The sequence below is a fragment of the Bipolaris maydis genome, assembly GCF_028858645.1.
Source record: "Bipolaris maydis strain C4 unplaced genomic scaffold PSV08scaffold_7, whole genome shotgun sequence".
Lineage (NCBI taxonomy): Eukaryota > Fungi > Ascomycota > Dothideomycetes > Pleosporales > Pleosporaceae > Bipolaris > Bipolaris maydis.
In genome coordinates, this window is record NW_027093863.1 from 1016818 (window position 1) to 1042128 (window position 25311).

Consider the following 25311-nt stretch of genomic DNA (forward strand, 5'->3'; position numbering starts at 1 on the left):
ATCTTCCTTGATGTCCAGCGAGTACACTCACACATTCAGTGCGACACAGCATTCACTTTCTCCTTCTCCATCTCCTCTCCCATCCCCCTCATCACCTCCGCCGTCCTTTCCTGCAGAATCTGCATCCCCGCCCCTGCCGCAGCCTTCAGCCCCTCAGCCATTGCAATCACAACCTGCTTCATCGCCACCATCGTATCCCCCGCTGCAAACACGCCCGCAACACTCGTCTCATTAAACATCGCATTCACAATCCTCACATGCCCACCCATCTCCTCTCCCACCGTCTCCACCCCCAACTCCTCAATCAACCCCTGCGCCCGATTCACAGTTACAGGCTTATGTACCACAAACCCAAACCTCCTCTCTCCACCTCCCTCAAACCGTATAGTCACACCCTCTACATGGCTCGGGCCATTATTCACCAGCTCCACAATCCTCCGCTCATCCAGCGTAGCCCCCATCACCTTCGCCACCTCCACCGCCTCCCTCACCTTGCCATCTTCCTTTACCGGCCCATTCGTCAAAATAGTAATTGACTCCGGATCCAGCGCCTTAGCCATATGCAAAAAATGCGCGTAACCGGGTGTATCGAACCCCAGAAGAGCAACGGCGCTTCCACGCTGCTCGTACCCGTCGCACGCGAGACACTGGTAGATGTGGCTGGGCCAGTTTTCCGCGTAGCCCGGTATATCCGGGAGGATATCTCGTGACCCAGTGGCTAAGATGAGTTTCTTGCCGCGGTACGAAATGCCGGAGCTGTCGGTGATTTCGAAACCAGAGTACGGTGTGTGGAGGGAGGGGGAGGAGGAGGAGGAGGGGAGGGGAAAGAGCGATTTGCGCGCCGATGTTATGATGGTGGTGTGGAACCAGACGGTGTCGTAGCGGGCTTCGATTTGCTCGCGGGCTATGTCCCGGAAATCCTGCGGCGCCATGTGGTCGCGGGAGGCGACGGTGTGCATGTGGGATATGCCCTGGTTGCGGTATTGCTGCGAGTCGAGGACTAGGGCTGTGGTGCGGGTGCGGGCGCAGGTGAGGGCCGCGTTGAGGCCTGCAGGGCCGCCGCCGATGATTAGGATGTCAAAGATTGGGGGGCGGCGGAGGGGCATTATTGCTTATATATCTTTATTTTTTTTCGAAAGAGTAGATGAGTCGGGGACAGGTGGGTTGGTGTGTTGAGGATATGTAAAGACGGGGGTTCTTGTTCTGTTCCAGCGAGTTTCTCACACTGACTTTATATACCAACACTGCTTGACGATTCCGCTAGTAAACTCTCCCAAAGCCTCCGTGAGATATCTAAATATGCTCAGAAAAGGGGAATGATCTGATTGGACACAAAAGGTGTTGGTTTGCTGTAAGGTGTAGACGCCACTCAGCTTCGCGGGATGGGGTTAAAGTCGCCGATTCGAGTGCTGACCTACGTTGCAGATGAAATGTCTCCGACAAAGTTTCCGTATCGACGTATAACGTGAGACATATCCAGTACATGCCGTTGTATCTGAATCTGTGATTTGGTGGAGTATAATAGTTGTCTTAAAGACCAGTCTCGAGACGGGAGTGTAAGGATTGGTTGCGTACTATTGGTGCATGCATGCTGACAGTGATTCTGTGACTTTTACGCCTGAGCTTTAGGGACTTGATGCGCAGCACACAGTTCGCTAGAATATCATGAGATCTCTAGTAGACGAACATGGTATCACGAGGAGTAATGTGTGAGTTGATATGCACGACAGGTATGCGAACCACGATATGAAAACGTCTTACTAAGAACTGGATTGATGCATCCAGAAGAGCAAGACAAAACCCATCTAACCTGACTGCCGAACACTGGAATTTGCTAATATCCAACGCCACACTGACCAGAGGCATTACTAACCATCAATACGAGATCGACGCGTGTCATTCCCCTCCACACTCCACGGACCGAGCCGCCCAGTACAACACGAAGAAGAACCCTGCTCCCGCGTCGCAAGTATATCACCCGTGCAATCTTATCACGAACCAACAATAAAAAAGAGAGCTATCCAGCATTGAACTGGTTAAGAATTAAAACTAAACAAAAAGCTATATACTACGACTGCTACTAGCATCATCTCCCATCTCATCATCATCCCAGTCCTCTTCCCTCTGGCCCACCACTTTCAACCCCAGCCCGGCAAATACAAGACAAAAAACATTAACAACCAGGTTCTCATGAGGTATAATGTCCCATCAAAACATGTTCGTATCCGCCAGTTAAATCAAACAAGAAAAAGTTCCAAAAAAGGTATAATGCGGATCATTCCTTCTGAGAGAAGGAGTAACAACATCGCGTCGTGAGAAAGGCGTTTGTGAGCTTAGCCAACCAAAAAAAAAAGGAATAGAGGCACTGCCCTGTAAAAAAAATAATTCTTACACTCTTCAATATCTTCGTCACTTCATGGCATGCAATACCATGAAGTGAACTGGGAAAGACAAAGAATGCAGACCAAAGAAGAAAAGTAGTTTGCGGAGTGAAGAAGACGTACATCTTCTTTACAAAGCAAGAACACCGACCAGACCGATGACAGCACCAAGACCAGCGCTGAGCGAAAGCTTGGAAGCCGCACCGGTAAAAGCAGGGCCTTCAGGGCCGGTAGCACTGGGGGTAGGGATCAAGCTCAAGCTGATGGTTCCAGTAGCGCTGGTAGGAGGCTTGGTAATAGCACTCGTGCTGTTCAAGCCTGCAGTCGGGTAGGGCGTGACAACGGCGCTGGACGAAGGGGTAGGAGTAGGGCTGGGAGTCGACGAAGGGGTGGCCGAGGGAGTAGGGCTGGGGGTAGGCGTCTCATTAGGGTAGATCTGGGGTAGGAGGCTCTGCACGTCGGTCGGCAGCGCCTGGTACCACGCCGGGGTGCTGCTGGCAGAAAGGCACGAAGCCATTTCTGAGGCAAAGGCCGCAGGGCTGGCGACGGCGAAGGATATGCTTTCCGAAGGGATGGCGTGGGCGAGGACCATGAGGACCGAAGTTTGAATTTCAGGACTGGGGGAGGATTTTTGGTTAGCCAAGAGTTCATTGGTGTGGCGCTGGGTAGATCGTGTTTGTGGAGAGAACGCGTGGTAGTCGCGCGCTTCTTTTTTTGCTGATCATGGATTTTTGAATGAAATGTGGAGTTGACTTACGCAATATCAGCGACGTCCGCGCTGGCGCCCATGAAGAGCGCACCGAGCGCCACAGCAGCAGTGGAGAAGCGCATACTTTTGCTTTTGTTTGGTGTTGATTGATTGGAAATGAGCGTTTTTGGTTATCTCGTGGCGTGAGCAGAAAGGCGAAAATGAGTGTGGGGATGGAGCGAAAACAACGCAAGGCAACCAAGTGTAATGAGCGTAAGGTTTGGAGAGAGATGCGTGAGAGAAACAGATTGATGAAGAGGATCCCGGCAGTATTTGAAACTGGGGAGGCGGCTCGTCAACTCACGATAGTATGCTCATCCGCCTGCCCGTTTGGAGAAAGGGCGGCTAACAAGGGGCGCAAATTTAAGATTGCAGCAACGCCAGTAGGATATAGCCGCGGGCGAGCATATTGGATAACAATCACGCGCTGGTCAAAATGAATCGCTGGTCCAGGACGCTGTTCTCATGCTCTCCTTTGTCTTGATTGGCGACTAGATTCGCGACTTGGTGTTGTGCTTTTGCTGTACCGGTCGCATGCCTGGTGAGCGCGAAGACACTGCGCCGTAAAACCTGCTCTTCGTCAGCGCCGGCAGCCTCGCCGTATGACAGCACTCTACCTCGCAACACCGCTTGGCTTGGATCTCATTTCCCGTTGGCGTGGGGAGAAGTGGCTGACCGGCCAATGGCACACCTATCAACGACATCGCTAGCGTTGTTGTCGAATTTCCACTTTATAAGCACGACAGGGGTTCCATGCACCGTCTCCAGGACAGCCCACATGGTGCTCCGCTAAGAGGGAATGCAGGGACGGATGAGGTGCATGCGCCGTTCTTTGCAGCCTCGCCGTCAGTCACGATATCAGGCTTTTTGTTGTTTTGTGCGCTCAGCATACCAGTGCTTTGTCGACAATGCAACAAGGCATGAACCTCCTGAAAACACCGCTACCGCCACTACCAGAGAGCGGTCAATACTGACCATTGACAACACAGACTATAGTAGCTACTCTCTTGACTGCAGCCGTTGCCCAGATTTTAGCCGTACCAAGCAACTATTGCCGTCTTTCCGCATCAAAATCGTGAACTTGGCCGCCCGGCACTTTACGCGGGAAGATTTCTTTCCAACCAAAACTCTTGCATGAGGGGCTCTATATTTCATACTAGGAAATAAACAGTAACCAATCTCCTTTCCAAGACCTTGTTCTTTTGATCGAGTCGGCTCTTGCTCGTAGGTGTAAAGGAATAAGGGGTAAAGAGGACCGTGTCGCTATATCGCATTATGGTGTGTACAAGTTTCGGGTACCGAACAGCGAGGTCCGTTATTGCCTCTATTTCATGGCTCGTTTGTGCCAAGCACAGGCATGTGTATAATTGAGTACTTAATGATGAAAAACGGCAAAAACTAGGCCGCATGTGCGTATCTCTGCAATGGTTGTAACGTCTCGCTGATCGCAATATGCTTTCGATATATCCCTTTCCATTACGACTATAAGAACTGCATGAAATACTCAAATCTTGATTATCTTCTTCTTTCGAGAGATTGCTGATTCAAGTTGCATTGTGTTCATGCCACTCCCCTATGCTTTCTTGTTTTTTGTTTCGTCCCACGGTTGATGCTCGTAAGGGGATATCCAGACCCAGAGCACATGCCCGCTGTTATGCAATGAATTTTGGTGCATCATTAACCCGGGGATCAGTTTGGTGAGAAGACGCAGATTATTTGTATAGGGTATGACAGATGCTGTACTAAAGAAAACATGCCGGCGCCGGTCGGTACTGCAAAAATCATACCGGCGGAGTTAATACCGTCACTTGGCCCTTGCCAAAACTCTAGATACTGGTAACAAAGACTGCAGTATTTCGGACACTCAGTGAATGCTTACAAGGAATATAGTCTAATTGAATGATTATTCAACTTTTGCTTTCTCTAGCCATTTAACACAACAACATGGTCTGACAATCTCGTGGCTTGTTAGCAGGCACAAAATGTACATGCAAATAAGCACAAACGCTTTTATCATAAAAACCAGTACATTTAAAACCATTGCCACATTACTCATCTCTGCAATAACCCTTCACCACATCGACCATCTAACGCCTAAGAACTAAGCTTTTTTGGCCTGTCCATTGGCCGCTTTTGCAGCGGTCTTGCCCTCGGCCTTTTCCTTTTGTTTCTTCTCAGCTGCTCTCCTCTTCGCGCTCTCTTTTTCAAGAATCTCAATCGTCTTCTCACTGCTTTCCCACAGCTTCTTCTGCAGAAGCTCGTCGTCGATATCTTTCCTGGTCCAGATGGATCTTCTGCACTCCTTGAGGAAATACGCGCCCTCACCCCTGCCCCACTGGGCCTCCATGGCTGCGTAGAGGAAAGTTTGTGCACCTTGATCGGCACTCTTCAGGACCATCCACCAAAACGGCCATGTAATAGTGTATAGTGCCAGACCCCAAAGCGTACCAAAGGTCAAATAGCGTCGCATACCAGGCGTGCGTGTCCAGCCTGGATCTACCATGATAACCCGCGCATTCATTGGTTTCTTGTCTGGACGGTCATACTTGGAGAGATGCTTTTGAAAGGCGACGGCAAACGTCATCAGGGCAAGCTTCGATGTTGCGTATACGGTCGATGGTGTGAAATCCAGTTGTCCAGGCTCACTCTTTGCATTCTTCTTCGACTTGTCCTCCAAGCCCGGCAGCTTTCCTCCCATGTATGAAGAGCAGGTACCGAAGATGATTCGAACATCACGATCAGGGGGCTGCGCTCGAAGCGCTGGGCTAAGGATGCTCAATAGATGGAAGTTGGCAATGTAGTTCAACCCCCAAGTCGACTCCAAGCCATCCTCTGTCTGCGTTGCTTTTTTTCCAGGGGGTGTCATGGTATTTGCACAGAGAACAATCATGTCCAGACGTCGGGGCGGTGCGTTATCGACCCATTTTGTTGCGAATTGGCGTATGCTGTGCAGAGATTCGAGATCGACATGCTCGGCAGTGATGAGCTCGTTGCCGGTTTGCGTACGTAGGTCTTCGATGTAGTCGACGAGAAAGGGGTCGACGAGTGGCTGTCGGACGAGGAGGACAATTTGTGCACCGCGAGACGCCAGGCCTCTGACTACTTCAGCACCTATACCGGTTGTTCCGCCCTGCTTTCCTTAGTAGGGTTCAATATCAAACGCTAAAGTCTTACCGTGACCATGACCACCTTGGAGTGCATGTTCCTCTCAGAACCGTTATTGGCGCCATTGAAGTACCATTTCAGCACATAAATGACTACAAAGACAACCACAGCCTTGATTATGGTCCAGCCATAGGGAATAGAATCAATGCCCTCGGCGAAGGCCTGGGCGATGATGTTGACGGGCATGTTTCTTGGCGGAAAGTGGGAACGGGAAGGCTTCGGGGACGCGGCTCTACCGTGGCTCGCTAATGCCCAACCCAGGGACGCACGTGGCGTCATATCACGTGACTACGCGTTCAACAGATTGCCGCCGATTCACTCATCCAGATAAAAGCCCACACGCTGCACCCCCTTATTGCTTCTACGTGATTTGTCTGCCACAAAAAGAAAATGACGGCATCTTCTACGACACACGCGTCTAAAGAGCAGCCATCGGGAGATGAACTTCCCGAAGATGATCCCGACATATCCACCGCACCGTTTGTCGAGCAGCGCGCTTTTGGCCGGGGTCTCTGGAAGAATCCCATTCAATTCGTCTCGTCTACCCCCGAGACACAGCCAGCAGCTGCATCGACAAATGGCAAGACCATGGCGGAAAAGTATCTTGCCATTATGTTCCCAAACGGCCAGCCACAGCCAGAGCCCGATGCATATCCTCGGTGCGGCATCTGTGGTGAGCCTGTCAAGGAGTCTGATCAGCGCATTCACTATCTGAGTCCTGCGCATCAAGCTGCTCTCCCCCGCGCACCCATCCCCTCGGCCATAGACCGAACGAGGATGGGGCTCAAGTACATGGAGAAGCACGGCTTTGACGTAGATGCGAGAAAAGGTCTGGGATCAAGTGGTCAGGGCATGTTGTTCCCGCTCGTACCCAAAGAGAAGCGCGACAAGTTTGGTTTAGGCATAGACAAGAAAGAGCATGTAAAGCAGAAGGCGTTGGGCGGTGCAAGTCGTGCAGATGTCAAGCAGGGTAGGCTCGATGCCGGTAGAGTCAGGAAACTTGCGCAGGTCGAGAAGAAGAAGCATGAAAAACTGCAGACCATGTTTTACGGCAATGATGAGGTGGAGAAGTACCTAGGGCAGCTGGGCGGTTGACCGCCCGAGATGGCATGGCTTCGCAAACTGCTAGAAAGAGATAATATGCTTGTTACGACGGGCCGAAGATTCACGGCGAGTTGCGATCACAAAAAAAACGGTCTTTTGAATGCGCGTACAACGGATGACGACACACGATTACCGAGATTATCCACGTATTCGGCGGCTTGTCATCGCAACGGCGTTGGCCTTGGTAGATTTCGACCTCGTATTTTTGTAAATGCCGACACACGAGCTTTTTCACAACAAACAAAAAAGACGCAATCTTGAGTTAACTGCGCTTCGGAAGCAAGCCAAACCAAGCATGAACGTTGCAGCCGAGTCTACTTGGGCGGCCGCTATCCTCGGTTCGATTGGCTCCGCCCCACCAACTCCGGTCCCCGTACCAGGGAATTCCTTCCCCCACCAAATTTACCAACGCCACTGAAAAACCAAACAACCTTTTGTTTCTCGCGGAATATAAGCCCTCCTCTCTCCATGTCTTCCATCAAAAAAACCAAATAGGTCGCTTAGCTCAGTTGGTTAGAGCGTGGTGCTAATAATCCATCGCTAGGAGCTCTGCTCCTACAAACGGACCTTCAGTTAACGCCAAGGTCGCGAGTTCGACCCTCGTAGTGACCATTCTTTTTTTGAGGGCGTAGCCCTACCTGGCGAAGGCAGGGAGGTGGGCTGTGAGCTATTTTTTTGTTGCTAACGGGGGAGGGGGGCTGTTTGGTTAGCGGGGAGGCGACAAGGACGCTACCAGCGAAATGAAAAAAAAAAAAACGCCGCGCAACCGAACAGGCCCTTACGCTGGGTTGTTAGTTTCGGAAGGATTAGAGAAGCTCGCTGATGATGACAAGGATAGTGTCTGTATTGGCATAACTGCTATTCCTGGCTCTATCTACGCGTTCCAGGCAAATTACTCCTTTTTTGGATTATCTTTTTCCAGGGAGCATTGAAAGACTGTCACAGCGAGTGACTTGGCAATCCATTTTTTCTTACAGCTGTAGTAGGAAAGCCTGGATTTTGAGGATACCGTATCTTCGACAAAGCCATGTCTATTGTACTTGGTTCCCTAGGCATAGATACGACCCAAATTTCAAGTCCGCCATCGAGTTGCTTTCATCCCAACTCAAGCATTGCTTGAATCGTCTCGTTGGTGTAGTTGGTTATCACGTGGGTCTCATATCATCACATATGACTGCTCGATTGTAGCAGATATCCCAAGGCCGCCAGTTCGAGTCTGGCACGGGACAGTTGTTTGTTTTTGCATGTGTTACTTGCTTTAATCGTGTGTTGTGTGGCGGTGGGTCTCTTTTTTTGGTGGGTGTGCGTGGATGGCAGATGACAAGGAACGTGATGTGGTGGGAGGGGGTCAGCACATCACGAACATGATGGCTGGAATGGCACGCAGCCGGATTTCAGTTTAGGTTAACTATGCTTAGTTGGAATACTATTTTAGATTTGTAAATACATCCAATGCGCATTTTAGTTCATCGTGGGAAGTGATCAGTCACTATCTCTCAGGAATCCTCTATGCATATCGATTCCACCTTGCAGGACACAGCACAGGAAACAGCAGTAACAGATGACTGAACATGAGAGTAACCAGCTATCCAAAACACTTCACATTTGGCCAAGTTGAATAGATGATGGTACGACAACTTTCGCTTCTTTCATTATAATATTAACGTTTCCCAACAACATACGTCAATGGGTGCAGCGGGAGAGGGAGAGATAGCCAAACACGCAGCAAACATCAGCCAGCCAACCACAGGCCCAGACCATGCACACCTCCCCAGCAACTACACTACCGCTGCTCCTTCCGCTCACTTCAGCTGAGCCATATACAACCCACACACACACACACAAGTGGCAAGACAGAACCAACGGAGAGAAAGACACAACCGCTCCCCCCTTATATCATTCCGTCTTGCCATACTACGCCAATGCGAAAAAAAAACAAGCAAAACAAACAGACAAACAAGGTATCAACGGAATCAGAAGATCTGATGATGGAGGCCAGCAACCAACCGAGGGGTGGGTGGGGAGGAGACAGATTTGGTTGGACACAGACCAATACAAACAAGGAGAATATTGACAAAACAGTATGAAAGGAGTGTAAAGAAGGAAAAGAGGTTGGTGTTTTATATACACTAGATCCCTCGGGATCAAGAGGGTACATTGACAGGTGGATGGATGGATGGATGGATGATGATGGTGATGACGGCGGGGATGGCGAGGAAGTGGTTGACGCGCTTAGGGTGGGGAGGTTTGGCGTCGGGTATCTGTAGCGACTGAATGCGGAAAGCACAAGGCCTCCTTTCATGTGGTTGGGTTGAATAATATTTTGTGCCTCCTGAAAAAAATGAAAGAGACGCCCGGCGCTGAGAATGCTACGATGCTCAAGAAAGGAAAATCTGACTGCTGCGTACAGAGACGAGGACGAGATTGGGTTCGCTAAAGACGCTGATTTCCAAGACGAAAGGGAACGAATCATGTCCACAGAGACGAAGGATGGATGGCGTGGAGGATGGGCTCATTATCGACGTGAGGGTACACAGACCAAACGACAGTGAGAAGTTTATCGACTTTGGCCGAGATTTAGCCAAGACATGTCAGGTTGCTCCTTTTTCCCTTCACCCACGGTGTGCGCAGGACCGGGGAACATGGTAACTGTGCTCTCGTGTCCGGCTCGCGGTGTCGCAAAGAATGAGGTGAACTTGGGGCTGGGCAGCGCTGTGTCTTGGTGCGCTGCGGCACCACCTGGGCCACCTGGAAAGAGCGTGGCGACGCTTTCGCGCTCATGAGGAAGACCAAGTTGCGGGTTTGCGGGATACATGGAGCTGAACTTGCTCTGTGGCACTTGCTCCGTCGGTACAGGAGGGGCAGCACCAGACGGGAAAGTCGTTGCTGTGCTGTCGCGGATATCAGGAATCATCGGGGTATTTCCCTGACCAGGGTAGAAAGAACTAAAGTTGCTCTTGGGGTAGAACGAGTCAGTTCCGTCGGGATAGTATGAGCTGGTACCATCGAATTTTCCATGGTCAATCGCCACACTGTCGGTGTAGTTGCTGCTGGTCCGTCGGCCATTGCCCATTGGAGTCCAATTGTCTACAGGCTGGTGAGCGTCATGGTGGCTGAAAGCGGATATCGAGCTAGCATTAGAGTTGGCACGTGCAAGTTCTGCTTGCATAGGCTGCATCTGATGAGGCAGGATGGATGTGGGTGTGCCAAGTGTTGGGCTTCCGCTAGCTACACTGCTCAGACGCTGTCCGTCACTAAACTTGGGTATCTCCAATGGTGCAATGTGTTGGGATGGGCGCAAGCTGGGCATGTTGGAGCTTGTGTACTGTGACTGGCTGGCCGTGCTTGTCCTATCTGACGCAAATGTGGACCTATCAGCAGGAGGAGCACTGGCGAGATTCGTAGCTTCATTGTTCGCAAAGTAACGGCTCCAACCTGAGCTGCGAGCTCGTGGTGCAGGCTGGGCTGTTCGGCTCGAGTTTTGCCGAACCATGGGTTGGACAGGTTCTGGCTTCAAGTCAAACTTGGCGAGCTCGTAAGGCTCAGAGTATTGCTCAGAGTAACCAAGAGGGCTGGTCTTCTTGACAAGACCAGCTGTGCTAGCATCGCTTGCCATGTTCTTCTTGTGACCACCACCTCGACCTTGAATGATTGCGAGTGATGTTGTAGACTCGTTGTTCCTTGGGTAACTTGCTACAGAACCACCGGCTTCCTTCATGAAGGCAGCTCCTCGATCAGCAAAACTCATGCGGTCGTTCTTTTCGACATAAGCGTTCTTCTTGCTCTTGTTCTTCTTGTACTTGAGACAGAACAGAATCAAGATGAGGATCAACGCAATGCCGAAAATGGTTCCGAGTGTGGCACCGAGCACGGTCAACATACGTCCCTTGTTGTCAGGAGGTCCTGGAGGTGACGCGGCAGCTCCTGTGCTGGTGGGGCTGGCAGATGCAGACGCAGACGCAGACGCAGACGCAGATGCGGATGCCGTTGCAGTTGCGGTTGTTGACACGCTTGAAGAGGAAACAGAGTTTGCGAGCACCTGTTGCCCCCCAAATACCGCTGACGCATTCATCCAAGAGTTTTGCTCGGCATTGAAGAGAGCGATCGGTTCCTGATCATTACCTCCGCTTGCGACAACAGTACCATCATTCCCTTGCGCCAATGAGTAACCTGATCGTGTCGTCGTAGGTGCGAGTGTTTCGTTATACTGCGACCAGTCGTTCAAGGTCACACGTTTCGTCTTGCCTCCCGTCTTGCCTCCAACTAGAGTTCCTGGGGCCGCGGGCGATCCGTCCTGGTTCAATAGTAATATTCGTTCAACGGTGTTTGGGGAAACGCTCATGTCGAACTTCTGCAGGGCGACTGCACCTTCCTTATTGGAGATTATGGAGCATTGGACAGCGTCTTCGTTGGCGATGGGCTGCTGCAAAGCGACACCAAGATTTTGCCATCCAGATGATTCCGTAAACTTCCAGACGGCTGTATTCGATGCACTGCCACCCACCAGCAAAGCGGTGTTCGCATTCGACTCCATCAACATGGGATTCACAGTGAGCGGCGCACCAGCCGATGGCAGGCCGACGACAGCGTAGGGAGCAACAGTAGAAATCAGAAATGTTTCAGCTGACGGGCCACCGCCGTCGGCCTGAGATCCAGAGTATACGAGAATATTTTGTGAGTCCTGGAGGTATGCGGCGCCATGGTTGATCCGTTCCTGAGTGTTCCAGCTCTCTGAGCGTTGCCAGTCCCACTTCTTCGTAGAAAATGTGTAGTGCATCAAGCCAGGGTAGTTCCAAGTTGAGGCTGTCGCATTGACTCTTCCTCCAACAATGAACAGCTTGGCGTCCTTGGTGTTGCCCTTGGGTACTGCCTTGACACATCGTCCTCCTGTAAGCGATACATCCATGGGCAGGGCCTGCCATTTAGCTCCTTCTTCAAGTTTTAGAGATTGGAATCCGGCTGGCGAGTATACGTAAAGCGTCTCTTCGTAGATGATTGAACAGTGCTCCTTGAGCGGGTAGATTGGTTTTGGTGTGCCCATGATGGTGTGGATCACGGGAGATCGGGGATGAAAGCGAACGGAGCGAGCGTTTAGTGTCGACTCGGGACGGAAAAAGCAATAAATAAACCAATTATGTCTCCACCCGACTTCTCATAGCGATGCGTTCGAGTCACGGTTGATTAGGTGTCCAGAAGTGGCCAGGGGGTTTCGTTCGATTGAGCGACACGACGTGTATTTGACGACTGAGGGAGTGATGTGATGTTAGTCTGCGTCGGGAATCGCAAGGGCAATCGACTGCATGAAATACAACATCAGTATGACTGAGTAGAGAGCGCGACCAATGGGGACGTACTCGAAGAATCTGCGACAAAAAAGCCGTGAGCAAGTGCGAGGGCGAGGTGGAAGTGGATGGTAGGAGGGCAACGGTTTGTTTCGACGAATACGCGGAGAGCGACGGGGTAGCGCTCTCTCAAAGAGGCGTCGACGTATGCGAAGGGTAGAGCGAAAGGAGAGGCAGCACAGCTCAGCGGTGTGCAAGTGTCGAAGGAGAGGATGGGGGAGGCCGTGCAGGTGAGGCTGTTCAGGCACACAGCAGCTGAAGCTGGAGAGAGAGACAGGTGAGCCCGAGCCTGGGCTGAGCGAGGGGGAGAAGACCAACCGGCCGCTGCGAAGGGTCCGTCCACCCTTCACGGTTGTGCAAGGGCATGATTCGGAGTGGGCCTAGGCATGATGCCAAAGGGCCTGAGCGGCGACGGCACGAGTGAGGACACAGCATGCAATAGGGCCTGTCAGGGGCACTTTGCGAGACAGGCCAATCATGTCCAGCACCTGTCGTCCATGTTCGCCAACGCCCCTGGCCTTGACCAAGTATATTTAGCGTTCTTTTTAGCCAAGCGACATGCCTGCAGCGAAGAAACAGGCCAGTGTCGGAACCTTTCCAGGGCATCTGCTGGACCTGCAGCGCAGGCTCTGCTCTGGGTAGGTGAGCGGCGAGGAGCGTTGCGGGGTTGGCGGCGAGCAGGCCCTTTTTTGGCCTACATATGTAGACGGCGTGCTCCCACATAAGCCGGTAATTCCTCGTGACAACAGGCTCCGACAGTCAGCAGCGGGCGAGAGGGCAACCGGCGAGCTTCACATGGCGGTTGTTTGTGGTGCGCACTGCAGCCAACCCTCCGCGCGTTCCCCCCGCCGTAGCACAACGGGACGAGGAATAAGGACTCTGATCATTTCCGCTCCTTTGAGCACGTCACGAATCAAGCCAGGCCGCTTCCATGCTTGCGTGTTCCTTCCGTGGATAAGAAGGGACGGGCGCCGTATCCAACGGTCTGTGTCTGGTGGCAGGCAGGTGGGTGGCAGAGCTCGTATGTATGCCTAAAGATACATACATGCTACATGCGGCCGTATATGCACATGCACGGTAGCCCCTATCGATAGTTCGTGTCCAGACGAGGGGCGTGAACACGGCGAATAGCTCGCGGACGGCTGGTCATATCTTTGTGCTGCTTCTCCCGTGTGGCTGTGGGGGTATTTGCGCACGGCGAGGCGTGGTCCTTGGGCAGCCAAGGCTTCCCATCACACTCCCCGATGGCACCCTGGGGGGCACGGGCGCAAAGGTCGCTGTCACTGTCCGGCGTACGTACACAGCAAGGAGGCAGGCAAATAGCGCGACGGCGATGGAGAAGCCCAAGAGGCGCGCGCGTTGCTGTGGGCGGTTTGGTGTTTCCGCAATTTGGTGACAGGTGGAGCAGCAGCAGCAGCACAAAGGGCTCCCACGCACACTGACGTCTGAAACGGAAGCCTCGGTGGCCATGCTGATTGGCGTGCCAGGTCCGGCCACCTGACTCAGCCGCTAGCCACGCGCTGTTCCTTAGCGACACTGTGACGCCCGAATGCACTAACCAGCCGTTTCTCTGTTCGACAAACAACACCATGGTCTGCCATTGACGATGAGATCATGACAGCATTGGGCTACCACAGAAGCGCCCTCGCCGTACCACACACTCGACGCCCCTGCTGATGATGACGCTGGCTGCACACCACCCTTTCCCCTTGACCGACTCGTCGGTACACTACCCCGCAAGCAGTGTCCTAGCTCCGACTGCGACTATGGGAGCCGCGTCCCGGACAGCGCTCCCAATGCTTGCGGTTGGCCCGTCATCAATCTCCTACGCCTTGCACACGATACTCGTCTGCACTCCTGCACTGTCGGCTAAACACGTCCCGGCCGACTAGCGACGATGCACCACCCAAGCCCTCTTCTGAATGGTGGCAAGAGCTGACTCAGATTTATTGCCTCTCTTCCCACGACAATCCATACAGTGCTGCAAACACAGCCCTCCTCTACACTACATACGAGCTTTGGACACGATGGTCGCGTACAATGCTTCGTGTTCTGCTCTCCATGCGCCCACTCACCCTCATTCGAGTAACCGGCTTGTCCCGGCCCACGCTTTGCTTTGCATAAACTCACATCCCGCCTTCCTACTTGGCATGGCAATCCCGCTGCCGTAGCCCGCAAAACGCGGGTCTGCTCTCCACTCGACCTCATGTGGTTTGTCGTGCCATTCTATATACTCGGAGGGGCAAACAAGTGGGACCAAATATGTCTTTATTGACCAACAGTGAGATGCTCAGCTGAGATATTCGAAACACCGCCATCTGGTCAGCACTTTGCATCCATCGGGCCCGAATCATCGGGTCTCACGGAAAACAACTCTTGGACATTGACTCCCGTGGGGGGACAAGCGACCTCAGAGCGTTAGCCAAGATGGTGTCAACGGTCAACTCGCATTTGTTTTATCCCGACAACGTTGGTGTTAGATATAATAAAAGCAAGAACCGATCCTCTCAACAACCCCCTTCAGATCCCCTTGACCGTTGCACTGGTCTGTCGGAACTCTCCGTGCAGTTCATGCGCATCGTTTCGATCACGATTCCACGTCTTCGTTAGTTAAGAAGCAAATATCCATGTCCTAGGTTCAGCACAGACCGATTTTACACGATGTACTGTTGACTGCACCTTCTGGATCTTCTCCATGTTTAATATTCAAAGTTGGTGGTATGAAGTCGCTTTACTACTTGCGTCCCCTATATCCTTACGGAGTACGTACAGGGCGATCTTCCTTGAACCAATAACATCAACAGTGCAGGCCCTCGAAGCTGAAACGACGCAAGACAGTGCACACACAATTGCGTCAGCCGCTGATGTATCAAAGCAACATGCTAGACACAAGAGTTACGTCTGTCAGTCTCCTGAAACTTTTACATCGGGCTTTAGAGGGCTTTATTTCCTCCAGTCATGATGCTCGCCATAGTGATAGACGGAAGATCACCATACAATCTCTACTTGTGTCATGACTCCAATGACGCGTCACTAAGATCAGCCAATCGCGATGGCATATCAAACCTTACAGTGCTGGCAAAGTTTTTATTGAAACCAAAACTTTGGTATAGCTGAAAAGCGTACTGAATGCACCCCTGGGTATAGTGAAGTGTCGCATACGTAGGATATGCCAGCTGCCACCTGTATTATACTAATCAGGCACTGAGCACATTACAACTAAAGTGCAACAATCAGTATGATCCTGATCACTATCACACAAAAACACTCAAACCCTATATCCTAAAAACTAAAAGAAAGTAACAGGAAAACCATTTTGATATTTGCAAATACATTCAAGCCAAACATGCCAGTTCTAAATCACCATACCAAGAAGTTGGTTCCTTCTCCCTTCCCCATCCCTCCATACCAACTATCTCCACCGAACCACTCTTTTTCCCACCACATGTACAATTTGCCTCCGCATTAACTCCCCTTCCCTCTCCCAAAAAAACACTCGCTCCATCTTACATCCCACCTTCACCATTCTACCTGAATCAACGCCAATCCCCACACATTATCATCCTTTCGTCCAGTCTAAGTAACCCCTCATCGCCCATTTTTCCTCTTATCGTCTTTCTTTAATCTATACCCGCTTCGTATTCGTCATTACCCTTCCGTGCATACACACGAGCCATCCTTTTTAGAACAAGGTAGCCTGTGTTCAGATCGCCCTTTCTTTCCCTCCCCAGTAATAGTTATAATTAAGAATGTTTTTTTTCCGTTGTGTTGTTGTTGTTCTTTATCAGACGCTTCGAAACACGAATACGAGAAAGACACAGACCGTGGGGCGGTGGCGGGATGCAGTCTTTTCTGCTTGACGTGTCTCTTAGGGATTATGTATTTAGGTTCGCGCACGGAAGTATTTGAAACATTGATGCTCTTTTTGCTTCCATGGGTTGCCGGTTTGATGTTGATGAGAAGCAAGGTTGGTTGTGAACTCTTGGGGTTAGACTTGGACTTGGGAGATCGTTTTAATTGACCCGGCCCGGAATACGAGTACACGCAAGCTTCTGTAGTTACATGTAAAATAAATGTCATGGCATTAGCTATCAAAGATTGTGACGAAGGTACGCCATCAATATCAAGAGGCCTTTAAGATGAAAACCAAGGAACGTACTATCGCTTCTTCTAGCAGATCGTTCTCACTATGAAAAAAAAAACAGCATACTCAGACCACAGAAATTTTTGACAATCATAGGGCCAAATACTACAGGTTGTGCAGCGGACAATACTCACACTTCATTCACAGGAATGCGACAGACATCAGTATCATCTCAATGCTTGTACATAAGAAATAGCACTTCGTGATAAAATGTGTCTCACCATCAAATCATCTTCTTCATCGTAAAACTCAAAGACGGTCTGCAGGCAAGCAGTGACTATTGTCACCTGGCATTATTCTCCGCTAGTCGTATAGCTCACGGCAACCATTAGGTAAGGTCGATGAGTAGATATTCTAGCGTGGATGGGAAAAAACAATCTTCACATGCCTTTGTCTCACGGTGACGGCTGGAGTAACAAATGTCATTCGTTGCCAAACTCCAAATCCATCGTGGTATCATTTCGAACAGGAATCTTCGACGGGGCCGCATGGCGGCAAGTCCATTGTTGGAGCTAGTAGCCGGTAAAACGCCCTGCTTTTCCATGCGCACATCGCATGCCCAGACCGTGAACCCATGATATGCATTTCATCCACTCGGAGGCGGTGGGACAGCCCATGCCCATGTGCCTCGAAGCCGTGGTGTGTCGTCAAACAAAGAAACAAAAAGCGAGACGCTTAAGCCTCCCTCTGCTTCTTCTTCTCCTCGCGACCGGCGCTCTTGCGCTCCAGGATAGTCTCGCGGTCCTTGTCGAGCTTGAGCTTGGTGATGACGACCTTGGAGGGAGCGATGGGGATGGGGACCGACTGGCCGTTGCTCTTCTCGCGGACGACTGTGTAAAAACTTAGTAAGAATATGTCGGCTGGAGAAAATCGGGGACTACGCACTGCCGTTGACGTGGATGCAGTACTTGAGGCGGTAGACGGAGGAGACTTTGCCCTCACGTCCCTTGTTGGAACCGCGGACAACAGTGATCTCGTCCTTGGAAAAGTCAGCACACTACCAAAGTCGGTGAAAAAACAGGTATACTCACATCCTTGCGGATGGGAATGCTGCGCACTCCGTGCTTCTCGCGGAGCTCCTTACTCAAAGGCGCCTGAAGGTTGTTAGAACATGTCCACTGCAATGTTCCAAGTCTCTTCATACGCTCATGATGACCCGACGCACACTACTCGGCGCACTGAAGTGTGCCTTTCGCGATTTGCGGCGAGAGCTCGCGACCATTGACTGGACCTTGGTCATTTTTGCTGTGGGATGGGCGGGTTGTCGGGTTAGTAGACAAAGTTCGTGTCGCACCTCGAAAATTAGGGTGGTGAGAATGTGCAGAAGCCAGACCAGCTTCGCTTCGCTAGCGTCGGCAAAACAGTTCTTCCGATGCGCTGCAGCCACCCCGGTCCGCGCAAGTTGGCAACGCGTGAGGCGCAGGTTGGCCGTCTTGGGCGCGGCGTCACCTGCTACGCGTCGCAGTCTATCTGCCCCTCGATCCAGCGCATTCATCGCGCGTCAAGACCGGCATATAGTGTGGAGCATTTATACCATCCGCTACCTGCACTCAAGCGACGCCTGCGACATCTGTCGCCACAAAGGCTTCTTGGAAACTCTAGTGTGGCTAGAGAGTGATCCGCAACTCCTCGGTCAATAATAGCAATGTCGACGAATGGCTACAACCTATACAACCGCCCCCACCAACAATCCTCCGCCCAGCAATATGCATCATGTCAGACTGCGCCCGCTTCGAACAACATCACTGAATCTGCCCGCCAGTACCAGCAGCCACCACCGCCGCCGCAAGCCCACCAATACATGCCCTACCTAACACAGTCATATACAACCCAGAACAGTGGATCTGGAGCCACATGGAACAACGGCACATATGGCGCAACTCACGAGAAAAGAAGCCGGGCTGCCGAGGTTCTACACAGTAACCCCTCGTATACACCCAGCACCACATCTGGGACCACTCAACCCACCTTCACCACCAACACTACCACGTCGTCGCATCCCGCTCACTATGCCAGTTCCAATGCCCCGCAAGCCCTAGCGCAGCAGAGCCATTGTGTTCATGGACAATCGCAAGCGCATCTGCAGAGCGTTAACAATAACCGCGCTCTACCGTCTCTACTCACAGCATCAATGAGCCATCTGCACGCAACGCAGTCAATGCATAACCAGCAACAGCAGCAGCGCTCTGCCAGCCCGGCCCAGCCTCAATACACTAACTTGCAAGCCAACAATGCGCGGACTGCAACCATGATGGCTACAGAAAATCAGCAGTACGGCAGTTACGGTAACCAACAGATTGCTAGCGCCGAGTCCTCGCGTGGCTCACAAAATCACACACCGTCATACGTCAGTAATTACGACACTACGCCAGTGCCTCCAGCTGCATCTTCTGCACCCACTGTCAGCATGCCAGATACATATCATACACAGGGTACTACTACCGTAGACCCACTAGCAGTGTACGACCCATGGCCGGAATATCAGCGAAAACAGGCAGCAAGAAAGGCGATTGAGGACGCGGCACGCGCTGAAGAGGAAAGGGTTGCAGCGGAGACGCGCAAAATAGAAGAGGAATGCAGACGAGAAGAAGAGAGAGAAAGCTTGCCACAGCCACAGCCAAAGTCTAATGCGAGCCAGAGTCAAAAGGATCAGCAGCCAAACATAGCCGAGGTGGCTGCTGCACCTCCAGCTGACGAAAATGGTTCCAGTGATGCGTTGGAAGCCGAGATTCGTGCAATGATGGCGAAAATGCGTGAACTCAACGGCAAAGACCCAAGTCTCCTTGCGCGCATCTGGGAAGAGGAACGTAGAGCAAAACCAAAATCACAGGCGGTACAAAGCAAGCCTACGCCTCCAACTGCAGCAGCACAGTCTACACAACCTGCTCATGCTAGTACTCCGCGGCCTGCAAACTTGAGGGAGAACATCTCACATAGCGAAGCGGCGAACACAAATGGATCTAAGCCGGCGACTTCTGTGGTTGCTCATGCTGAACCAGTCAGGCGAACCCAGACGCTGGCCAGTCGACCCGTCGGCAACACGGTCTGGCCAGCAGAGAAGAAGGCACATCTAGCAAAAGCAGCTGCAGCATACATCGATAGCCAAAACACGTTTCGCAAGATCCAACCTTCTCGTATAATATCTCTGCTCAATGACAACCCTTCTTATATCCAGCTGTGTGAGCAGCTTGAGCAGATGGGTTTTAAACTAGATCGCGCAGCCTTTGCTAAATGCTTGCTCACAGCTGTGCCAGACCTAAACTCAAAACCACGTCAATCTTTGCCTCAGCTACCAGCTCCTGTGCAGACACCGCCTGTCCCACCTGCCGTAATGAAGAAGGACATTTCAGCTTCCGTCGCACCTAGTCCACAAGACACGCCAGCTTCAGGCCCATCGACTTCAGGTCCACCAGCAAGTGCAGAACCGTACACGCCATTTCCAAATGACGACTCACCGGCAGTTTCTCCAGCACATACGCCTGCACCTGCACCTGCACATGCACCAGTCGCTGAGATGATGCCCATCAAGCCTGAGTTGAGGAAACCTGCTAATAAAGAAGAGGCTGCCCGAAAGCGCAACCTGAGTGACCTCGTTGATTTAACACAACTTTCAGAAGACGAGGATACGGGTCCACCACCCAAGAGGATGGATACTGGTGCCATGCATACATCTGAGCTTGAGGGTACAACGGATGGCGGCAAGCAACTGTCGACTTCTATCACGAATGGGCCACCGCAGTCCGTTATACAACAATTGCCATCGCTACCTAACAGTCTAAGATATACTACCTACGTTCAGCCACTAGATCGGAACAAGGCACTACGTCGGAATACTTACAATCCTGCAACAATTGCACGCGATGTCTTGATCGCTTGTGGAAGACACCCGTCCCAGCGTAATCTCAACCAGCATTTAGACCAGCTAAGAACAAGCTTGCCTAACGTCACGATGGAGTCAGACCTTAGCACTATCAGGTGGGATCTGATCGATCCTGGCAACCCACCTCCGGACTATTTCAAGGAGAGAGTCGAAGATCTCACACAAGATGCAAATGAGGAGGATTCGGGTGATGACGAGAGACCACGTCCCCGCTCTCCGTCGAATGCGATTGGTGGTGAGAGTGGGGCTCAGGTAAAGGTCCAAGCTTTACCTGAAGCTATCAATCCATTCATCAAGAAGCGACGCGGTCGACGTCCACGAAACTCTTTACCCAACACCATTGAACCAGTGAAACAGCCTGCTCCCATGAACTCAAGTGACCGCCCTGCATCAGGTGCTAGTGGCGTGGGCTATTCAGCATTTCGGTCTGCTACACAATACAACCCTGACGGTACACCAATTCCTAAGAAGAAAGGTCGCCCTGTTGGTTGGAGAAAGGCTATCCATGGATCTGCTGCCACACAGGCTCGAACGAATTCAAACAAAGACACTGGCCTCTTGAATAAGCATCAGCCGCCACAACCAAGCTCCATGCGCAATGTGCGCACAGATGATGCAGCAATTCGTATCGATTCGAGGTCGCCGAGTGTCGTGAACCGCGTATTTCAGTCGTACAAGTGCAAATGGCTGAAATGCACAGCAGAGCTACACAACATGGATACCCTGAAGAAACACGTGTTCAGAGTGCACCGTAAAGAGACAGTCGGCAATATTTTGAATTGCCTGTGGGGTGATTGCAGCAAAGATACTCATTCACATTCTTTTGACCTGGAGAGCAACTGGCGTAGCCATTTACAGCAAGTGCACTTTGATCCGCTGTTATGGGAGCTTGGCGATGGACCGGCCAGTGGTCTCTCTGGTAAGGAAGATGATTGAAGAAGAGCTTGGATTGACATGAGAGAAAGGATCTGACAATGTACAATCTAGACTCGCATGACTCTGATGCTTATCTTAGCGATGCGCAAGGTCGGCAAGTTACTCCACGCATCACAGTCGACCCCCAGCGCCTAGAGGCACTTAGTTTGTCTCCACCATGCTTACTATCCCGAGGTCGCGGACGGCCTCCAAAACGCACCCTAGAGCAAGAAGCCCGTGATGCGCACGATAGGCTCGTATCACTGAAGATGCGTATAGGAGGACCGGGCATGGATCGTGGAGGGGCAACACTTGTGAATGATAAGCGGCGAAGAGGTCTTATTGATGTCGATGAGACAGAAGTGGAGATTGTCAACGTGGAGGAATGAACCAGACGATAGTGCTTTGAGCAGCTTATTTAACACTATTCTCTTGGGTATTTTTTTTCTACAAGTATACGTGTACCCAGTAGGGGCACGATGCGGCATTGGATTGGCAGTGGGCGTGTGTTAAGGAGATCGGGAGCCACGCTGTACTTTATGATAGCCAAAACGAATCGAGCATTCCGGCGACCATAATCGCTTGAGAAACCAAAGTTATATACGCCTGAACGCCATGCCCTTGGACTAACGAGCTCCCCTTTTATGAGACGGGTATCATCTCTACCTCGCAACATGGATACAATTGCGTGTCTCTTGTCAATGATTAACCATGCCATACTCTTCATGCCTTGACCTTTGCTCCCGCAGCCCTTGGCTTCTCCTCAATCTTGTGATCGTCGGAGTTGACTTCCAGGAAATGATAGACGACAATAAGCAGCATGGCAGCGCTTCCAAGGAAGATTGCGAGCGAGTAGAGTTGGGAGTCTGTAATCATCTTGAACGTGACCGCGCGTCGAATCGAGCTGAATGGCTAGTGGAAAGACGTGGGGACGCGCTGCGGAGTTGTTAGCAACACAAACTGGCAAAATAAAACGATGGCAATATCTCACAAAAACTAGGCACAATGCAAGAGTGTGAAAGTCGGGAATGTCGGTGCGGTATTGGTTGCGTAGTACGTAGTGATTTGACTATTGGGGCTCATGTCAAGGCCACCTTGAAGCTTCGGGAATGTCGGCGAGGGCCAGGGCTGGCTCTAGCGCAAGGTCCTCCGCCACTTGAAAATCCACCCCACACAGCGTCATTCTCACTTTGACGCCCACAAAGCCCAGGCACCATATCGCCCATCAACCATCTACCATCCACCGTCGCATTTGGCACGAGCCCATCCCCGAAACTACGTAAATCAACCCACCATCCCTCCAACCCTCACCGTCTTTACAAACCAACACAAACCAAGTAAACATGGCACCCAAGGGCAAGGGCGACCAGCCCAAGGCGAAGAAGGTTGTCGTGGACAAGACCTTTGGTATGAAGAACAAAAAGGGAGGGGCCGCCCAGAAACAGATTGCGCAGCTCAAAGCCACGCAAGCATCGGGAGGTACGCCGGATGAGAAGCGCAAGGCAGCGGAGAAGGCACAGCGCGAGAAGGAAAAGGCGGCGGCCGAGGCGGCGCGCAAAGAAACCGCTGAGCTCTTCAAGCCAGTACAAGTTCAGAAGGTCCCATTCGGAACCGATCCCAAGACAGTGTTGTGTCAGTTCTTCAAAAAGGGCAACTGCGAAAAGGGCAAGAAGTGCAAGTTCAGTCACGACCTGGCTATCGAGCGCAAGACCGAGAAGAAGAGTTTGTATACCGACAGCAGAGACCAAGAAAAGACAGAAGACGAGGAGCGCAAGAAGAAGGACAACATGGATGACTGGGACGAGACCAAGCTGCGACAAGTCGTCCTGAGCAAGCATGGAAACCCCAAAACCACAACAGACAAAGTGTGCAAGTACTTTATCCAAGCCATCGAAGACCAGAAGTACGGTTGGTTCTGGACATGTCCAAACGGTGGAGACAAGTGCTTCTATAAGCACTCTCTCCCACCCGGGTAAGTTTAAACTATTGTTGTTGCTATCAGGGTGTAAACTAACAGGTCGTAGCTTCGTCATCAAGACCAAAGAGCAGCGCGCAGCTGAGAAGGCTCTTATGGCCAACTCCCCTCTTAACACTCTCACACTCGAAGACTTCCTTGAGTCGGAACGTCACAAACTCACCGGAAAACTTACGCCCGTCACACCAGAAACGTTTGCCAAATGGAAGAAGGAGCGTGTTGACAAGAAACAGGCCGAAGAAGAGGCCAAGAGGCTCAAGGATGCCACTGGTAGGGCTATGTTTGAAAAGGGTGACTGGGCTCAAGACAGCGATGAGGATAGCAGCGATGGTGAAGCCGACGATGAATGGAATCTGGAATCCATGAGGAGAGAGACGGAAGCCGCACGGCAAAAGAAGGAAGAAGAGCGCATTGCTGCTTCCTTGGAGAACATGACTGTTTCTTGAATGCCGCTAATCCATTCCGAGTCAGAGACTCGTCGAGGGGTCGAGAAAGGAAGAGGCGACGAGAGCTTGCCGGCTGCCACACAATGCTGAAAAAGCTTGCAGGGCAGGACGAGTATCGCTATGGCAAGAAACCGATTGGCTGTCCTTGTGCACCTGTCGCCATAGCTTTGGGATGATCCTAAGCCTTGTCACTCCATGTGAAATACTGCCTTGAATGGCGGGTCATCAGACTCAATTGGCTTTTGTGTCATTTGGCACTGGCGTCTCGGTTTGTTGGGGGTTCAGGTATCATTGTATGGGGTTCCGAATATAACTACGATTGCATGAACACCATGCTATGTTGATTTACAAGATGCATCATTGCAAGGGGAGTTTGCCGCAACGTTATTTGTAAAGGGAGTATGGAATATCTCACCAACAGTGTCATATCAATTTGACTATCTATAGTACGATATTGATCTCGCAAATATCAAGCTAAAGCCATGACTTTCTGAGGGCGGTGAGTCTCCGTTCAAGGATGCTTATTCTCATAATTTGGACGAGTGTTCAGAGGACGCATGTGAACACTTACTCCATATCACACTGCTATCTCTGTTGAGATGAAACCAGTACATTTCGCGTGCGTTTTGAAGACTATTTCAACGAGATCTTCAGGCATGCATCGTTCTACCCAATGGCGGTGAGGGTATTGCTAGTCTACAGGGAATCACATGCTATTCTCGGACCGAAGTATGCGTATCAACACGTTGTACATACAAACTCTACCAGGAGAAAAAAATTACACTACGGATAGCAGAAACGGTAACTGAGATAGTGAGATCGGAAAACGGAGGGCGTTTGATTGTCTACTACTTGGGGTAATTTGGGATCTCTAGTTACTAGTCACAGATCGGTATTTCGGACAAAGTATGAAGTCCGATCGTTATGTGAAGCCAAAACAGATAATTGACACGTACGACAAGTCCAGAGCACCTCAAGGGAAGTAGATACGGTAAGTAGAGGCACCGAGAGTGGAGTTTGTACTGTGCGACTTGTCATCAAAGGATCACTTGCAGGTTAGCCAAGTCCGAGGTTTGCGCGAGCAGCCCAAGCCGCATGAGGCCACGCTAGACACAAAACGGGAAAGGCCAGCCGTATCTCTAGGACTCAATTGCCGCGCTTCTGTTCCGCCCACGTTTCTAGTCGTCCCCGCAGCATGACGGCACGCGTGC

At 51.3% G+C, this 25311-nt stretch overlaps 10 protein-coding genes and 2 non-coding genes across 12 annotated transcripts; 5 read left to right on the plus strand and 7 right to left on the minus strand.

Moving 5' to 3' along the window:
* Positions 1-35: 35 nt before the first annotated feature.
* PSV08DRAFT_351657 (uncharacterized protein) lies at positions 36-1106 on the minus strand (the record flags this gene model as incomplete). The annotated part of the gene is made up of 1 exon (XM_014227110.1): positions 36-1106. The coding sequence occupies one exon, from the start codon at positions 1104-1106 to the stop codon at positions 36-38; it is 1071 nt and encodes a 356-aa protein (XP_014082585.1).
* A 1405-nt stretch (positions 1107-2511) lies between these two features.
* PSV08DRAFT_362351 (uncharacterized protein) lies at positions 2512-3365 on the minus strand (the record flags this gene model as incomplete). The annotated part of the gene is made up of 2 exons (XM_014227109.1): positions 3139-3365; positions 2512-2998 (listed from the first exon to the last, which is right to left on the minus strand). The coding sequence occupies exons 1-2, from the start codon at positions 3210-3212 to the stop codon at positions 2512-2514; spliced, it is 561 nt and encodes a 186-aa protein (XP_014082584.1). The 5' UTR covers positions 3213-3365.
* A 1638-nt stretch (positions 3366-5003) lies between these two features.
* On the minus strand, positions 5004-6480 carry PSV08DRAFT_202853 (uncharacterized protein; the record flags this gene model as incomplete). Its single annotated transcript, XM_014227108.2, has 2 exons — positions 5004-6259; positions 6304-6480. 2 exons carry the CDS (start codon positions 6478-6480, stop codon positions 5231-5233), a joined length of 1206 nt encoding a protein of 401 aa, XP_014082583.1. The 3' UTR covers positions 5004-5230.
* Positions 6481-6633: 153 nt separating this feature from the next.
* Positions 6634-7662, plus strand: PSV08DRAFT_202856 (uncharacterized protein). Its single transcript, XM_014227107.2, has one exon. It carries the CDS (start codon positions 6685-6687, stop codon positions 7387-7389), a length of 705 nt encoding a protein of 234 aa, XP_014082582.1. The 5' UTR covers positions 6634-6684; the 3' UTR covers positions 7390-7662.
* A 230-nt stretch (positions 7663-7892) lies between these two features.
* PSV08DRAFT_t36 lies at positions 7893-8010 on the plus strand. Its single transcript has one exon. It is a non-coding gene; the product is annotated as a tRNA-Ile (tRNA).
* Positions 8011-8521: 511 nt separating this feature from the next.
* PSV08DRAFT_t37 lies at positions 8522-8627 on the plus strand. Its single transcript has one exon. It is a non-coding gene; the product is annotated as a tRNA-Met (tRNA).
* Positions 8628-9322: 695 nt separating this feature from the next.
* PSV08DRAFT_299117 (uncharacterized protein) lies at positions 9323-9556 on the minus strand (the record flags this gene model as incomplete). The annotated part of the gene is made up of 1 exon (XM_066092623.1): positions 9323-9556. A coding segment is annotated over one exon (234 nt), but the record flags the coding sequence as incomplete, so codon positions are not given.
* A 325-nt stretch (positions 9557-9881) lies between these two features.
* On the minus strand, positions 9882-12439 carry PSV08DRAFT_362354 (uncharacterized protein; the record flags this gene model as incomplete). The annotated part of the gene is made up of 1 exon (XM_014227104.2): positions 9882-12439. One exon carries the CDS (start codon positions 12437-12439, stop codon positions 9956-9958), a length of 2484 nt encoding a protein of 827 aa, XP_014082579.1. The 3' UTR covers positions 9882-9955.
* A 4811-nt stretch (positions 12440-17250) lies between these two features.
* On the minus strand, positions 17251-18166 carry PSV08DRAFT_299124 (60S ribosomal protein uL24). Its single transcript, XM_014227103.2, has 4 exons — positions 18029-18166; positions 17916-17978; positions 17770-17863; positions 17251-17714 (listed from the first exon to the last, which is right to left on the minus strand). Exons 1-4 carry the CDS (start codon positions 18122-18124, stop codon positions 17560-17562), a joined length of 408 nt encoding a protein of 135 aa, XP_014082578.1. The 5' UTR covers positions 18125-18166; the 3' UTR covers positions 17251-17559.
* A 363-nt stretch (positions 18167-18529) lies between these two features.
* PSV08DRAFT_390698 (uncharacterized protein) lies at positions 18530-22496 on the plus strand (the record flags this gene model as incomplete). The annotated part of the gene is made up of 2 exons (XM_014227101.2): positions 18530-21683; positions 21752-22496. 2 exons carry the CDS (start codon positions 18530-18532, stop codon positions 22066-22068), a joined length of 3471 nt encoding a protein of 1156 aa, XP_014082576.1. The 3' UTR covers positions 22069-22496.
* On the minus strand, positions 22403-22555 carry PSV08DRAFT_180293 (Oligosaccaryltransferase-domain-containing protein; the record flags this gene model as incomplete). The annotated part of the gene is made up of 1 exon (XM_014227100.2): positions 22403-22555. The coding sequence occupies one exon, from the start codon at positions 22553-22555 to the stop codon at positions 22403-22405; it is 153 nt and encodes a 50-aa protein (XP_014082575.1).
* A 319-nt stretch (positions 22556-22874) lies between these two features.
* PSV08DRAFT_223598 (uncharacterized protein) lies at positions 22875-24513 on the plus strand. The gene is made up of 2 exons (XM_014227099.1): positions 22875-23651; positions 23704-24513. Exons 1-2 carry the CDS (start codon positions 23023-23025, stop codon positions 24098-24100), a joined length of 1026 nt encoding a protein of 341 aa, XP_014082574.1. The 5' UTR covers positions 22875-23022; the 3' UTR covers positions 24101-24513.
* The last annotated feature ends 798 nt before the right edge of the window (positions 24514-25311 follow it).

Coding starts and splice junctions, on each gene's coding strand:
- PSV08DRAFT_223598 (XM_014227099.1), top strand. CDS start 23,023: ATGGCACCCAAGGGCAAGGGCGACCAGCCCAAGGCGAAGAAGGTTGTC. Junction 23,652..23,703: donor AAGCACTCTCTCCCACCCGG/GTAAGTTTAAAC, acceptor AACAGGTCGTAG/CTTCGTCATCAAGACCAAAG.
- PSV08DRAFT_299124 (XM_014227103.2), bottom strand. CDS start 18,124: ATGACCAAGGTCCAGTCAATGGTCGCGAGCTCTCGCCGCAAATCGCGA. Junction 17,979..18,028: donor TGCGTCGGGTCATCATGAGC/GTATGAAGAGAC, acceptor AACAACCTTCAG/GCGCCTTTGAGTAAGGAGCT. Junction 17,715..17,769: donor CTGCATCCACGTCAACGGCA/GTGCGTAGTCCC, acceptor GTTTTTACACAG/TCGTCCGCGAGAAGAGCAAC.
- PSV08DRAFT_202856 (XM_014227107.2), top strand. CDS start 6,685: ATGACGGCATCTTCTACGACACACGCGTCTAAAGAGCAGCCATCGGGA.